The sequence below is a fragment of the Scardinius erythrophthalmus genome, assembly GCF_964197995.2.
Source record: "Scardinius erythrophthalmus genome assembly, chromosome: 14".
In the NCBI taxonomy this organism is placed as follows: Eukaryota; Metazoa; Chordata; class Actinopteri; order Cypriniformes; family Leuciscidae; genus Scardinius; species Scardinius erythrophthalmus.
In genome coordinates this window covers 15,539,019-15,555,212 of record NC_138234.1, presented here as the reverse complement: position 1 = coordinate 15,555,212, position 16,194 = coordinate 15,539,019, and the positions used below count along the sequence as shown (strand labels likewise).

At 41.1% G+C, this 16,194-nt stretch overlaps 1 protein-coding gene across 1 annotated transcript in view; it reads right to left on the bottom strand.

Moving 5' to 3' along the window:
• LOC308702146 (uncharacterized protein) overlaps nt 1–16,194 on the bottom strand; it is a 100,167-nt gene that overhangs the window by 38,614 nt on the left and 45,359 nt on the right. Inside the window, exons 9-21 of the mRNA XM_081384813.1 lie at nt 15,790–15,960; nt 15,087–15,257; nt 14,772–14,942; nt 14,404–14,577; nt 13,249–13,422; nt 12,801–12,974; nt 12,447–12,617; nt 12,084–12,257; nt 11,608–11,781; nt 11,226–11,396; nt 3,186–3,359; nt 2,803–2,973; nt 1,079–1,252 (exon numbers count right to left, since the gene is read on the bottom strand). Of these exons, the coding sequence (XP_081240939.1) occupies nt 1,079–1,252; nt 2,803–2,973; nt 3,186–3,359; nt 11,226–11,396; nt 11,608–11,781; nt 12,084–12,257; nt 12,447–12,617; nt 12,801–12,974; nt 13,249–13,422; nt 14,404–14,577; nt 14,772–14,942; nt 15,087–15,257; nt 15,790–15,960 (2,244 nt within the window). The remainder of the gene's footprint in view (nt 1–1,078; nt 1,253–2,802; nt 2,974–3,185; nt 3,360–11,225; nt 11,397–11,607; nt 11,782–12,083; nt 12,258–12,446; nt 12,618–12,800; nt 12,975–13,248; nt 13,423–14,403; nt 14,578–14,771; nt 14,943–15,086; nt 15,258–15,789; nt 15,961–16,194) is intronic.

Here is a 16,194-nt window from a genome sequence, read left to right as displayed (position 1 = left end):
GTTATAGCATCTTCAAAACAAATAAAGGACAAATTCCAAACTGATTTTTATTGCGCCCTTCAATGGTAGAGGAGACACGACGATCTGTAGGGACGTTCAAAACGAAAGTGAACAACTAAATCCCTTCATGAAGGGCCTTTACACAAGTATGTTAGTGATGGATTGCGGCGTTCACACTGCATGAAGTGGTTCAGATTCACTGTTCACACTACACGACTATCTGGGGTAACATTCAGTTGCTGCTGTGTTCACTGCACGATGGATCGGTTTGGTTACACATTGAATGACTGTACAATAGGAAGAATCACTGACAACTCTGGCGGAAGACTGGAATTGTTATTAAAAATGGTAGCCTGTAAGAAGCTTGGGATCCGATGAAACATCAAATAGACATGGATGCTCCTGTCTAAGCTCGACTAAACTTTCCTCCATTTCTTGGGTCCAAATAGACAGAAGAGGAGCCTTTTTCAGAACCGAAGCCATGCTTGCTGATATCCTGGTCTATACCTCCTCCCCGAACTTCCCGCTGCCCTGTATCTTGCTCTCTCATTGGCTGTCGGTCATCGTCGATGTAGTTTTCAGTCAGAACACATTTCTCACAGCAGGATTTTGAATCGCCGACAGGTCCAGATATTTACCATGCCAAATCTGGTCTAAAATCATGCAGTGTGAACTCAGCTTTATGGTCACTTCAAGGGAGTCATTTTATAATTTATGGTCATGTGACCCAGAGTGAAAAGGCCTCGTGATTCATTTTAAAGAAAGATGACGGGAGAGTTTGAGTTATAATCAAAATAATTCAAGTTGTTTTGTTTTGTTTGTGATATATAGGCCTATTACACACATTTTCATCTTGAATTTCATTATGAAGTTTAAATAAGTTATTAGGTAAAAAAAATGTTTTAAATAGTAGATATGTAAGGTAAATGTGACTATACCAGTGTCCAAAGAAGAGATGGCAAGTTTTTATAAATTTGAGAGCAGAGAGGATTTCACCAAAACTGTGAACTCAGTGTCTTGATTTAAACTGTAGAAGTGATTTTAAGAATTATGATTGATGTATGTGAATGTTACTGACCTCAATCTCTCCAGTTTACAGTGTGAATCCTTCAGTACGTCACATAAGTGATTCACTCCTGTGTTTCTTATTTCATTTATACTGAGGTCCAGCTCTCTCAGGTGTGATGGGTTTGATTTCAGAGCTGAAGTCAGGATGAGACACTGTTTCTCTGTAATATTGCAACTCCACAGACTGAAGACAGAAAGAGAAAAGAAAGTGACTCCGATCTATGATGGCCCACTCATTTTGTTTAGTTTTGTTTTATTCCCGCTCAGGGAATAAAACAAAGTTAGTTAGTTGTTTTGTTTTTATTTATTTTTTGGAGGTCATGTCCAAGGGCGTAGTTTTGGTTTGAACATTGGGGAGAGTTGAAGTGTCAACCGTTTAGCAGGGCATGCGCTCTCATGAGATTTATTTATTTGTTTGTTTGTTTTACGTATGTGTACGTATTTTAGAGTGTTGCAATAGGGATATGTGGGTAGTTTATTGTTGTTGTGTGTGTGTTTCAGATGTTCATTGGATCAATCTACAGTCTGTCAGTTTTCCTGAAGGATGATGACGTCCCGGTTCACCCATCCAATGACATTACACCACCTCAAATACCCGTATCTCTTCCACGTCCCCAGCTTTTTGCTCACTTTGGCATTTGTCTTTGTTTGGCTCGCTGTTGCTGATTTCTGTGTGTCTATCGTGTGAATTAATCAACTGTCGTATAGTGGTTGAGAAGTGTTTTTGTTTGTTATACTGTTCATCCTTGTTTAGTCATCACGGTGCATGTGAGGCTGGGAAGGAGGGAGCAGGTTAATAAGTCGCGCGACATACATTGTGCACCACGTAGGACATTTTAAATTGTATTAGACACACTAGGTTTAGGAGAGTGCCACACCCTGTAATTTTTGTTATATTGCAGTTAGTGTAGTTTTGTTAGGGCGTCTTGACGCCGAAGACTTTTCTTTTCTACATTTTTCGTTTGGTAGTTAGATCTTATAGCTAGTTTGATCTGTTTTATTTATTTTATTTGGCATTTCTCAAGCTCGCCTTCCCACCTTCGTTTGTTTTTGTTTAGTATTGTTATTTGTCTTGTTGCTCCTCTCATTGTTTGTAAATATTGTAAATATTATTTTCTCTTCATTCTTTCACTTTTGGGTTCTGTAAAAATAAATACTTTAGAGCAGAGTTTTTGAGTTGATCTTTTTCCTTTTATTGCCCGGTCCTAATATTAAATTATACATACATCTTTATTTAAATGTTATACTCCCTTACCCCTATCTAAATCAAAAAGGGACGTAACAGTTTGTTTATGCAAAATAGTTGTTGTTTTTTGTGTGTGGTATCATCCACACATGCATTGATAACATAACTGCAATAAAGTAATAGCCTAGTTAACAATTATTTGTTTACATAGGATAATAATGTATTTTATCTTTATTTAAGCTAAAACTTATCAGTTTGATGGAATTTTCTAAATCAAAGTGCCATGGTAGGTAGGATTAGTTTGTCATTTGAAAATCACTACACATATTGACTGAAAAAAAGAAAAGAAAAAATCTATCTGAATAATCTAATGTGTTTCCTTCAACAGTCAAAAACTGAAATAATTATTAAAATCAATTTATTGTGGTTTTGTGTCTGCCAAGGAAAAATCGCCTCTGACTGAATCAAATGAGGAAATAATATTACCAACTACTGTAACATTACTATTAAAGGTACTAAAATACTATTTAACCATGTGAAATACTCACTTCAGTGTGTTGATTTTACAGTGTTTATCCTGCAGTAGAGCAGCGATCTGATTCACTCCTGTGTCTCCTAGTTCATGTCCACTCAGATTCAGCTCTCTCAGGAGTAACGGGCTTTTACCCACAAGTCCAGTCACATACTGACAGGCTTCATCTGCAGCAGGACCCAAAAACCTGCAGAAGAGAAGATGAAGCAGGATTCAGTTAAATTCTCAACTAAACTTGGTGTAATGACAAAATCCATTTTACATGATATTTGTCTTGAAATCACTCTGATTTCTTTGATGTAACAACATATTATTTAGCTTATTGTATTATTGAAATAATATTTCTATAAATAATTTGGCTGCATATACTGTTTGTTGTATTATTTCATCACATCTCACCTCAGTGTCTTCAGTTGACAGTTCTGATCCTGTAGTAAATCATTGAGCTCCTTCACTCCTGATTGTCCAGGATCATTTCCTCTGAGATCCAGCTCTATCAGGTGTGAAGGGTTTGATCTCAGAGCTGAAGCCAGAGCTTTATAACCTTCTTCTGTGATACTGCAGTCTGAGAGTCTAGAACAAAAGACAATGTAACATTCAGCTAATTAATCAGTTATTCTAGAATGTACCTGAACAAAATAAATTATATTAAATAAACTGAATTATATTTTGTTCCTTGTACAACAAAAATTATAGTCAGTTGCAAAACAAAAAGAGACAACTGGAAATGCAGCCAAACAAAAGGCTGCAAAGAAGATATCAACATAACTTTCAATGTTTCAATTATATAAAATTATATTTCAACTATATTTCACAGGTGTGAAAGTTTTTGATCTGAATGGTCTACAATGTTCTCTTACGAGAGTCCTCTCGTACTGCGTTTTATTCAAAACGCTACGGGAAAAGTCTCTTTTCACGAAACACTGAAGCAAAAAATTATCCTTTAATTTTCATATATGTAAAACGCGTTGCGGCAGCAGCAGACAGCTATGGCGAGACGGCTTGCTCGCTCATTGGCTGCTCTGCGGCAACTGCTTAAGCCTATCGAGCGAGGCCTGAGATGACATCAGGCCAATGAGGGCGCTTCGCGCCCTCCTCGCCACTTCCCGCCGAAACGGGCGTGGCTTACCTCTATAAAAGGAGCTCGAGAAGGCTGACTCACTTGATTTTAATCTCTTCAGCGAAGCGCACGCATCGCTGGATCACGGAAGCAAGCGTCGTTCGAAGCAAGCACTTCAGCGGGACGAGCCCTCGAAGCCGCTGGCCAACGCCGCCTTCTACAGCCGTACCTGCTGCGCTTTCCGACGCCTATATCCTTTATTGCTATATTGCTCTGTTTTCTGTGTGTGTGTGTGTGTGTGTTCGCTGCAACACTCACCCCTAAAAGAGCTGCGTCTTTTTCAAGACGCCTTCTCATGCAGCGCTCGCGCTCGCTGACGGCGAAATGCCCTCACTCCGAGCCAATTGCCTACGGTGACTCTGAGGACTCGCCAGGCATCCTTCCGAGGCTGCCCTTCCTGGAAGCGGACGGCGGGATTAGTTTTTCTTTACGTTACAAAAAAAGCTACCCTGCCTCCGCGCGCGTCATTCACCGGCGAAGGAGAAAAGAGTGTTCTCAGTCCCACCGTTGGTCGGTCTCACCTCTTTTCTCTCATATTTCTCAGTTCCCTGTTCGGCGACTGAAAATATTATTGCAGCAAGTGAGTCTGTTATAGCACGCTTGCCTGCCAGCAAACGCCGAATAATACATGTTGACGCCGCCTTTGCCGCCAATGCTTCACTCTGTCAGTCCCCTGAAGGCGACTGCAGAGATGCATTTTGCAGACAGCGAGTGCGTAGTACCCGCTTGCCTGCAACCGAACACCGTTTCTACGGTTGTGCCCACAAACACTATGTTCTGCATGCCTTGTGGTTTCTGTAAAGACGAAACCTGTGCATTCACACTGCTCAGGCAGACAGTGCACTCATTGCAGTAATTGTGCCCGCTCTCCCGCGCCCACACTTACTAACGGTCATTACATGTCCTACGGGACTCGCCCAGCCCTCCCTTGCTCGGTTAAACACCGCAGCGGGGTCGAGCGCAGGCATTCTGCCCGGCTACGGCCGATGGTGCTATAAATGTAGTCTCGATGCCCACTCCTCAGTGCCCATCACAACACATAAGCACAGCCCTACACTTAGGGCTCGCGCACATAAAATCGACTCAGGTCGATTGTGCTTCCAACATAGTGAGAGTGCCCGCTTCCCAGTGCCCACGAACACTATGTCTAACAGATCACAGGCTCTCTGTAAAAACGAGACCTGTGAGCGCGCGCTCTGCTCAGGCAGACACCGCGCCCAAAGCAGTAAATGTGCCCGCTCCCAGCCCACATCTACTCGCTCACATGAGTCCTATGAGACTTTCTCAGTCCTTCCTCACTCAGCTAAGCACTGTAGTAAGGTCGAGGACGAGCGTTCCGCCCGCTGTATTAAGCGCGCGCCCCGCCTCAAATGCCACAGGCATAATGCCTGTTGTATCCCCCGAAGCGCCTCTGTCGCACGGCGATCAGAGCGCGCTCCGTATCCAGCCCCTAGCCAGCCATGCAGAAGCATGGGCAGCGCTCCCAGGGGTTTCGGACTGGGTGCTAGGCATTATAAAGAGAGGCTTCTCGCTACAGTTTTGTCGACGCCCTCCCCGCTTCACAGCGCGCGTCGAAACTTCGGTTTCGTTGGAAGTAGCTCACCTACTTCGAGCCGAAATATCAAAACTGATAAGCAAAGGGGCGATAGAGCGCGTTCCCCCAGCTCTAAGCGAAGGGGGACTATACAGCAGATACTTTCTAGTCCCCAAAAAGGACGGCGGTATCAGACCCATACTGGATCTAAGACGGCTGAACAGAGTATTAGTGAAACACAGTTTCAAAATGCTCACAACCAGCAAAATTCTCGCGCATGTTCGCCGAGAAGACTGGTTCATGTCGATAGGTCTGAAGGACGCGTATTTTCAAATACAGATAGCGTCACACCACAGGCGATACTTGAGATTCGCCTTCGGGGGTCAGACATACCAGTATACAGTCCTGCCATTCGGCTTGTCCCTAGCACCTCGTACATTTACGAAATGCATGGACGCAGCGCTCGCTCCTCTCAGACTCAGAGGCATGCGAGTGCTGAACTATTTGGACGACTGGTTGATCCTAGCTCAATCACGATCACAGCTCGTGGAGCACAGAACCATTTTACTCGATCACCTCGAGAATCTTGGTATCAGTCAACTGGACAAAGAGTTCATTGAACCCCAGTCAAACGATTTTGTTTCTGGGCGTCGTTCTGGACTCACAGTCTATGACAGCGCGGCTGTCACCACAGCGCGTGTTGAACATTCAGCGCGCGGCGAGGTCTTTCCGCCGCGGCGCTGTCACCCCGCTCAGGAAGTTTCAAAAGATGCTGGGTCTCATGGCTTCAGCATCGTCAGTTCTCCGGCTGGGCCTGCTCCGCATGCGCCCGCTGCAGTTCTGGTTGAAAACGCGGGTACCGCGCAGAGCGTGGGCGACCGGTCGATTACGCCTCAAGGTCGATCAGAGCTGTGTTTCAGCCCTGGCGCCTTGGACGGCGGACGACTGGTACCAATCAGGTGTAAGCCTGGGGACTTCCTCGAGAGTGAGGATGGTGTCGACAGACGCATCCACCTCGGGATGGGGAGCTCTGCTCGGGGGCAGACCGTTCTTCGGCCTGTGGTCGGAACGAGAAAAGCTCCAACACATAAACTGCCTAGAAATGCTGGCAGTGCACAACGCGATGACGCGTTTTTGTCCCCACATCAAGGACGAACACGTCATAGTCCGTTCGGACAACATGGCTGTGGTGTCCTACATAAATCGCCAGGGCGGTCTGAAATCCATATCCCTGTACAGGCTGGCGAAACGCCTACTATTATGGGCTCAGCACAACTTACGCTCGCTGAGAGCAGTGCATGTACCTGGGCTTCAGAATGTGGGCCCAGACAGACTGTCCAGGAACAATGTTCCCCCGGGCGAATGGTCTCTACACCCACAAACAGTCCGGTTGTTGTGGGAGAGATTCGGCAGAGCGGAGGTGGACCTTTACGCGTCCCGCGAAAACGCGCACTGCCCCGCGTTCTTTTCAAAGACCGACAGCGCGCTGTCCCGAAGGTGGCCACGCTGCCCGTTATATGCTTTTTCCCCCGTCTCCCTCCTGCCACAGGTGCTGGAACGGGTCAGGGAAACGAAATGCCCAGTCCTGCTTGTAGCTCCGTTCTGGGAGAACCAGATATGGTTCCCAGTTCTGATGCAGTTGGCAGATATCGATCCATGGCCACTGCCGTTGAGGAGAGATCTCCTCTCGCAGGCCGGGGGCTCGATTTGGCACCCACACCCGGAACTGTGGTCCCTTCATGTGTGGGTGCTCAACAGATACCCGTTGGTCTCACAGAGGGAGTCGTGAATACCATCACTCAGGCTAGAGCGCCGTCGACACGGCGGCTTTATGCTTCGAAGTGGTCTGTTTTCTCCGGCTGGTGTACAGCTCGGAGCATTTCACCCCTCGAATGTGAGGTAGCGGAGGTTCTCTCCTTTCTACAAGAGCTGTTGGATAAGGGCAGATCCCCTTCCACGCTCAAAGTGTATGTGGCGGCTATTTCAGCGTTCTTTGGTTCAGCGCTGGGTCAGTCACTGGGAAGGAATGATTTAGTCATCCGCTTCCTCAGGGGAGCTAGGAGACTGAATCCGCCCAGACCTCCTTCAGTTCCTTTGTGGGACCTTTCTACGGTCCTGGTGGCCATGAAAGGTGCCCCTTTCGAGCCTATCCAGTCTATTAGCCTCAAACATTTGTCTTTCAAACAGTGTTTTTGATGGCTCTCGCTTCAGTGAAGCGCATAGGCGACCTGCACGCGCTCTCTGTGAGCCCGGCGTGCTTGGAGTTTGGTCCTAATGACTCTAAAGTCATACTCAAACCTAAGCACGGCTACGTGCCGAAATCCCTCAACACGCCCTTTCGGGCTCAGGTCATTTCCCTGGCTGCCCTGCCGGCATCGAGTGAGGAAGGGGACTCGAGTTTTCTTTGCCCTGTTAGGGCTTTAAGAGCTTATATGTCCCGCTCTGCTGTCTTCAGACAGACAGAGCAGCTCTTTGTCTCGTTCAGTGGACGTTCCGAAGGAATGGCTGTTTCGAAACAAAGTCTATCCAGATGGATAGTTGACGCCATAGCGCTGGCTTATACTGCCAAGGGCATTCCATGCCCGTTGGGAGTCAGAGCGCACTCTACGAGAAGCGTTGCTTCTTCGTGGGCTTGGTCCAGCGGGATTTCCCTACAGGATATATGTACGGCGGCAGGCTGGGCCTCGCCGTCTACATTTATCAGGTTTTATAACCTAGAGGTTCCCGCCTTGCAGGCTAAGCTTTTGTCGGTGTAATCTGTTCAGCCGTCTAGTCAGACCGCTGAAACTCATGCGCAATGCGCTACCGACTATCTTGGGCAGAACTGTGTAAGACCCACATTTTCCGCATTAGTTCAGGTTCCCTACCCTGTCTATGTGATGTTATACTTGCGTCTGTGGACATGTCTATTCTACGACGCTACAGTTTAGGGAATTAAGGCTCCCACCCTTATTCCCTGACTCTGTGTGAGTCAATCTGGTGATTATGCACTGTGTGCCTGAAATAGCTTCCGGTGATCAGTGTTTTTTTATCCCAGCACGCACGGCGTTTTGCAAGGGGTTCCCGTAGCGTTTTGAATAAAACGCAGTACGAGAGGACTCTCGTAAGAGAACGTACTCGGTTACTAACGTAACCTCGGTTCTCTCTAGAAGAGGGAACGAGTACTGCGTTCTCTGCCGTGCGTACGGTTCACTCTGGTTCGCTTCGGCGATCAAAATCAAGTGAGTCAGCCTTCTCGAGCTCCTTTTATAGAGGTAAGCCACGCCCGTTTCGGCGGGAAGTGGCGAGGAGGGCGCGAAGCGCCCTCATTGGCCTGATGTCATCTCAGGCCTCGCTCGATAGGCTTAAGCAGTTGCCGCAGAGCAGCCAATGAGCGAGCAAGCCGTCTCGCCATAGCTGACTGCTGCTGCCGCAACGCGTTTTACATATATGAAAATTAAAGGATAATTTTTTGCTTCAGTGTTTCGTGAAAAGAGACTTTTCCCGTAGCGTTTTGAATAAAACGCAGTACTCGTTCCCTCTTCTAGAGAGAACCGAGGTTACGTTAGTAACCGAGTACGTTCAAGCACCATGTTTTTAAATGTCCTAAAAGTTCACATATAATCCCCACTGAAATGGCAAGACCTGAAATGTCCAGTTCATGCTGGAAAGCCTACATATTTCACTCTAGCTGAAACAGTTTTGTAAGGAGGAATCTAACAAAATGTGTCTAAAACATCTTCACAGTAGTGTAAAACTCATAGGTCTGGTTTTACAGTCAGGGCTTTGATTAAACCAAGAGTACGCTTGGGTTAAATTAGAATGTCTAAACAGCTTTTATAAATGTGCATTAGGAAAAAACATTAGTGCTGTGCATCTTGAAACAAAACAATGGCACTGACATATTTTAGGATATTTCAGTGCAAGTTGCTTTCAGTTAAAACAACTCAAACATACATTTTAGTAGTTAAGCCTAGTGAAATCGGGGGATAAACAACTACAGGAAGGGTTTGGTTGGGACAAAGTTGGCAAGGTGAAAGCAGAATCAACAATAAGTAGATATCTTAAAGCACTAAGATCTCTTAAAATTGTGATAAAGTGATAAATATCAGATCTCACCCTTCTTTTTCAAGTTAACAGACAGATATAAATCAATATACACAACACCACTCAGCTCAAGTCTTTTTCTCTGTTATCTTTAAATGTTCGAGGTATTATGTGTATGTTAAACCTAAGGCACTTTTTCTCAAATCAAGTAAAAGTTAATTGTTTCTTTCTTCAAGAGACTCATTCAACTGATGTAGATGTGGTATTGTCACAATGGGGTGGAGAGGCTTTATTCTCTCTTTATTCTGGAACTTCTCACTCAGCAGAAGTTTTCTTTTGTTTAAACGGATGGACAGCAAAATTGTTGCAAGTTCAGGCGATAATGAGGGTCACTGGATTATCGTGGTTCTTGAATCAAATGGATGTAATTGCGTCTTGATTAATGTTGGTTACACTAACAAGGTCGGCAGACTGCTAATAAGTTTTTTTTTTTTTCAGAATATGGCTACCTAAAATGATGACTGGAAGAACACATATTTTTCAGACAAAAATTATCATGGGAGGGGATTTTAATGCCGCTCCAGATGAATGTCAGGATTCCCTGATTTCTAATATATCCCAGTTTCTTGATCTGATTGATGCTTGACATGTAAAGAACCCACATAAAAACCTATTTGCATGGAGGTCCTTTTCAGGGCACATTCAACGTTCTAGATTGAATTTTTGGCTGATATCTAGTAATCTTCTTTCTTCCTCATTTGACTGTAACACTTCTCATTCAGTTTTAAAGGGTACCAATTATACCACTTTTTTTTTTTTACAAAATGTAATATAAATCTTAGATGTCCCCAGACTGTGTTTGTGAAGTTTTAAATCAAAATACCCCACAGATTATTTATTATAGGATGTTTTAAAAGCCCCTATTTGCCTGTTTGCCAACACACATTTATGTTCAAACACAATGTAAAAGAGAATTTTGCATGATATGTCTCCTTTAACTGATCACAGTGCTATTTCACTCTCTCTTGGGAGCAATGGGAGCTCACCGTCTACCAGAACTCATTGGAGGTTTAACAATGATCTCTTAAAATGTGAATCATTTTTTGTTTTGTTAATGAATGTTAAAACTATGTCTGAATTAACTTCAGTTGGTGAATAGGAATGGGTTAAATTTAGCATTAATAGATTTAATTTATTAATAGGCAATTAATCAAATTTGTAAATGCTAGAAAATTAAGACAGATCATTTTATCAAGACTAAATTATTTTGGTAATAAAGACATCCTTAGGGATAGAGAGCAGAAATAACTTCACTTTCTTCAATCAGAGCTGGTAAATTTTTATACTGAAAAGACTAAAGGAGCATTTATACAATCTAGAGACAGGTAGATTGAGGAGGAGGGAAAATTCTTTATATTTCTTTAACTTAGAAAAACACAAATAAGCCTTAAAAAACTATTATTAAACTTGGCATTAATAACTATATAAGTGCAGAGAAAACACTACATCTCTTCCTTCTATAATGATTTGTATACATGTTTTAGGCTATAAATATTTGGGGGGGGGAGGGATTATTGGTTATTGTTTTGGTTAGTCAAAAGTCAAACAGTCAAAAACTGAAATATTTATTAAAATCAATTTATTGTTGTGTCTGTCAATCGCCCCTGACTCAATCAAATGAGGAAATAATATTACCAACTACTGTAACATTACTATTAAATGAACTGAAATACTATTTTTAACCATGTGAAATACTCACATCAGTGTGTTGAGTTTACAGTGTTTATCCTGCAGTAGAGCAGCGATCTGATTCACTCGTGTGTCTCCTAGTTCATGTCCACTCAGATCCAGCTCTCTCAGGAGTAACGGGCTTTTACCCACAATTCCTCTCACATACTGACAGGCTTCCTCTGCAGCAGGACCCAAAAACCTGCAGAAGAGAAGATGAAGCAGGACTCAGTTAAATTCTCAACTAAACTTGGTGTTATGACAAAATCCATTTTACATGATTTTAGTCTTGGAATCATGCGTAAACTTTGATGTAACAACATATTATTTAGCTTATTGTATTATTGAAATAATATTTCTATAAATAATTTGGCTGCATATACTGTTTGTTGTATTATTTCATCACATCTCACCTCAGTGTCTTCAGTTGACAGTTCTGATCCTGTAGTAAATCATTGAGCTCCTTCACTCCTGATTGTCCAGGATCATTTCCTGTGAGATCCAGCTCTATCAGGAGTGAAGGGTTTGATCTCAGAGCTGAAGCCAGAGCTTTATAACCTTCTTCTGTGAAACTGCAGTCTGAAAGTCTAGAAAACAAAAATAAGTTTGGACAGAGATTAGTTGTGGGCTTATAAATACATTCTGAAAAACAACTTACAACAACATGAACTAAACCACATTTACATAGTTTATTCAGTTACATAATTGATTATGATTTTTAAAATAAGTGACATGTGAAAAGTCAAACTATCCAAATAGTGAAACTGAGCTGAAAAGAATAAATATAACATTTAAGCCACAGTACTTTTCATTTTCAGTTAATCTGATAAAAGGGACATTTACAAATGTATATTAACATTCAGAAATGTTGATGAATAAAAATACACACTTGAGTTTCTCCAATCTGCATTGTGTATTTTCCAACAGAGGACAGATACTCATTATTCCTGAATTTCCTAGTTTATTTCCACTCAGATCCAGCTCTATCAGGTTTGAAGGGTTTAAATTAAACGCTGAAGTCAGAGCAGAACAACCTTCAGCTGTAATACTGTTATTATTCAGCCTGAAGAGAAAGAAAACAAAGACAGGAAGCATTCTTCAGTTTATTTCAGCCTCAATAACAGAGAGATAAATCAATATGATGGTTTATTTAATAGCCCCCCAAAACTTTAAAGAACAGCAATTCAATAGTATTCAATTAGACTCTGAAATTGATTACTTTGCAGTGTATATAACAATATAAAATACTCACTGAAGTATGTTGAGTTTACAGTGTCTATCCTGCAGTAGAGCAGCGAGCTTCTTCACATTTGAGTCTTCTAGTGTATGTCCACTCAGATTCAGCTCTCTCAGGAGTAATGGGTTTTTACCCACAATTCCAGTCAGATACTGACAGGCTTCATCTGCAGCAGGACCCAAAAACCTGCAGAGGGGAAGATGAATTAACTTTGCGTAATGAAAAACAGCATCCGATTATGATGGGAAAAAAAAGTGTAAAATGTTTTTTCTTGAATTTATTTTGATCCCACAGACAGTATTAGTTAAATAATATTTCTATAAACAATTCACTTGCATATATCTTTTCTGTTACTTCATCAAATCTCACCTCAGTGTCTTCAGTTGACAGTTCTGATCCTGTAGTAAATCATTGAGCTCCTTCACTCCTGATTGTCCAGGATCATTTCCTCTGAGATCCAGCTCTATCAGGTGTGAAGGGTTTGATCTTAGATCTGAAGCCAGAGCTTTATAACCTACTTCTGTGATACTGCAGTCTGAAAGTCTAAATAATAAAACTGTAATCAATTACTCATTTAATTAAAAAAAAATTAATTATCAGCATTACACCATTAAGACATTTATAATGTCCAGCACCTCAAAAAGATGAATGTTTTTCAATAGTTGTATAATGTTTCTATGCATATTGTGCACCAATGCATTCACTGCTGACTACAGTACCTGCCAAATAGCATGTTTGCCAACATTTTAAACTTTTTTACCGGCCAGCTTTAGGCTTCAATATTATTGATTCATGTTTACATGAACTGAATTCAGACCTGAGTATCTGCAGTGCGCACTGTGAATTTCCCAGTAGAGTGGAGACTTGTGTTACTCCAGAGTCTCCTATTTTATTCCCACTCAGATCCAGCTCTTTGAGGTTTGAAGGGTTTGAGTTAAAAGCAGACGCCAAAGCAGCACAACCTTCTTCAGTAATACAGATGTGATTAAACCTGTAGAAACAATGTGAAAAATATAGCTAAAAAATATATTATATTTTATTTGGCAAGCCTGTAACAACCTAGATCATAGAGGAAAAGACCATTCACAGCAAAAACAGGCCATTTACTAAGGAAATAATATGTTTGAGCTTTTTCAGTTATCGAGGTTGAGCCAAAAATCTAGGGCTAGTAAACGAAAGTAGGTTTTTGAAATAATTTCCTATATTTAATGAAAGATTTGATTGACAGCGGTGGTCCTAGAAGCAAATTTCTTTTGAATTTCTCACAGGCCTCTAGGAGCGCGAGTTAAACAGGCCCAGCGAGTTTCGTTTCGATCGCCCACCACGTCCTTTTTCTCGTGACCACAGACTGAGACCGTACATGGGTGTACTGAGTTTGGTGGAATTATCTCATTCCGTTTAAGAGGGAAAGCCAATTATTGTCAGTCAGAATCTTTCTGAACTGGTTTGGTTGCAATCGGGCAAAAATCCTCGGACTAGTTTGCAAAAGTAGGTTTTTCCATATAACCCAAAATACAAAAACATTTGGATGAGGTTCCTCTTGACCCAAGGATTTCAATGATATAATACTCTTGTGTCTGTGACTGACAGTTTGGGAGTTATGAACCATTATGTATTTTTGATCGCTGTAGCGGCACCATCAGGCCAATTGGGGTGATCCTTGGTGATGTTGTAGACAATGGAAGTACTTCCATCCCTCAAAGTTTCAAGTCTCTACAACTTACAGTTTGGTCTGCCCGATCACTTTTAGGTGAGAATGCTGATCCTTGTAAATTTGAACAATTACAATAGGGTTTCAGGGCTACGTACTTGAAACTCTAACAAAGAGAACACTGTAATATCAAAATCTAAGTTATACAAACAATTACACAACTAATAGCTTTGCTACTGCTTTTATACATCAATATGAAATTTTAATAAATATTTTTTATTCAGTATTGTACCTTTGTATTACACATTTAGACTTACTTACTTCAGCTTTACCAGTCTGCTCTCTACATTTGCAAACAGAGACGAGATGATCTTGATTCCTGAATCTCTGAGAATACTCCGACTTAGATCCAGCTCTTTCAGATTTGAAGGATTTAAATTTAAAGCTGTAGCTAAAGCATTACAATCTTCTTCTGTTATATGGGTGTTATTCAGACTGTATAAAGAGAAAACTAAGTGTCAGTCAGTATTACCTAAGTAAAGATGTGTTAGATACTACTTTTAGTGACAATTGATAATGGTGATGCAAAAGAAACATATAGCAATTCATTCAGCACTCTTTTCAAATAATAAATAAAAAACAGGTATAAAAGCACTTGAACTTGTCATAATAACAACGATACAACTTGCATCAGTTTGTTGAGTTTACAGTGTTTATCCTCCAGAACAGGAACAAGTTTCTTCAATCCTGAGTGTCCCAGTTGACATTCATTTAGATTCAGCTCTCTCAGGAGTAACAGGTTTTCACTCAGAACACGAGTCAAATTCTGACAGACTTTCTCTCCTTCAGGATTCAAAAACCTTCAGAATGGAAATTCAACCAACTTGAATTAAAATGAAAAAAGTCTGAAATGATTACTTTTATTGAAATATTTCAGTGCTACAGTACTTTCATAAAGTAATTTGCTTGCATATAATTCATTTTGTATTATTTCCTAATGTCACCTTATTGTTAGTTGACAGTCTGGATCCTGTAGTAAATCATTGAGCTCCTTCACTCCTGATTGTCCAGGATCATTTCCTGTGAGATCCAGCTCTATCAGGTGTGAAGGGTTTGATCTAAGAGCTGAAGCCAGAGCTTTATAACCTTCTTCTGTGATACTGCAGTTAGAGAGTCTACAGAAAAGAATATAGATATAATATCACTGAATATAGAGACAAATGAAATTACCAGTGTTTGTCAATGTATTTGATTCAAACCAGCTTTACCACTATGAGAAGATTTAGAAGATTATTTACACTGATCTCTTACTATCAGGCCTCAGTTACAGTCTCATAGTTTCATGTCTCATGATTAGTTCAGATACAGTTAGCTGGATATTGCAATCTTTCATGATTCTTATTATTCATCTGTTTTCATTTGGATCTTGCCACAATCGTTTTGCTATGTTATAATTCACGTGGCTTGTACAATATTGAAAAAGCAGAACAGATAGATCTACAACTAGCAAATCAAAAATCTAATTTTGTAGGTTTCATGAATTCATTATAGTCATGAGGGAGATGTAAATTAACCATATTTGTTTCTGAAACAAAGTAAATAGTATAGTGGTAAACTATTTTAGTCGTCACAAATTATGTTAATAATAGTATTGAAATCTATTATTTATACACAAACTTTGTAAAGGATATCTAAATCACACCTAACCTCAGTATCTCCAGTTTACACTTTACACTCTTCAGTCCAGAGGAGAGATGAATTACTCCTGAACTCTGTAGATTATTATGGTTCATATTCAGCTCTTCCAGATTGTTATCTGATCCGAGAGCTTTAGCCAGACTCAAACAGCTTTTGTCTGTTAAGTCACAATCGTTTAACCTACAAGAAATAATTTAGAAATAAAGTCAAATTTAATACAAACAATGGATTTGCTATATACAAATATTTTAAAAAATCCATTTAGTAATTTTAGACAAACAATAAATATACTCTAGCGTGGTGGGCTACACTGACAATACAGCTAATCTCATTCTGCTACATAAAAACAAACAGACATGATTGAATAAAATAAATGTAATCTTTAATCAAAAGGAGTTTAGTTTGATTTAACTC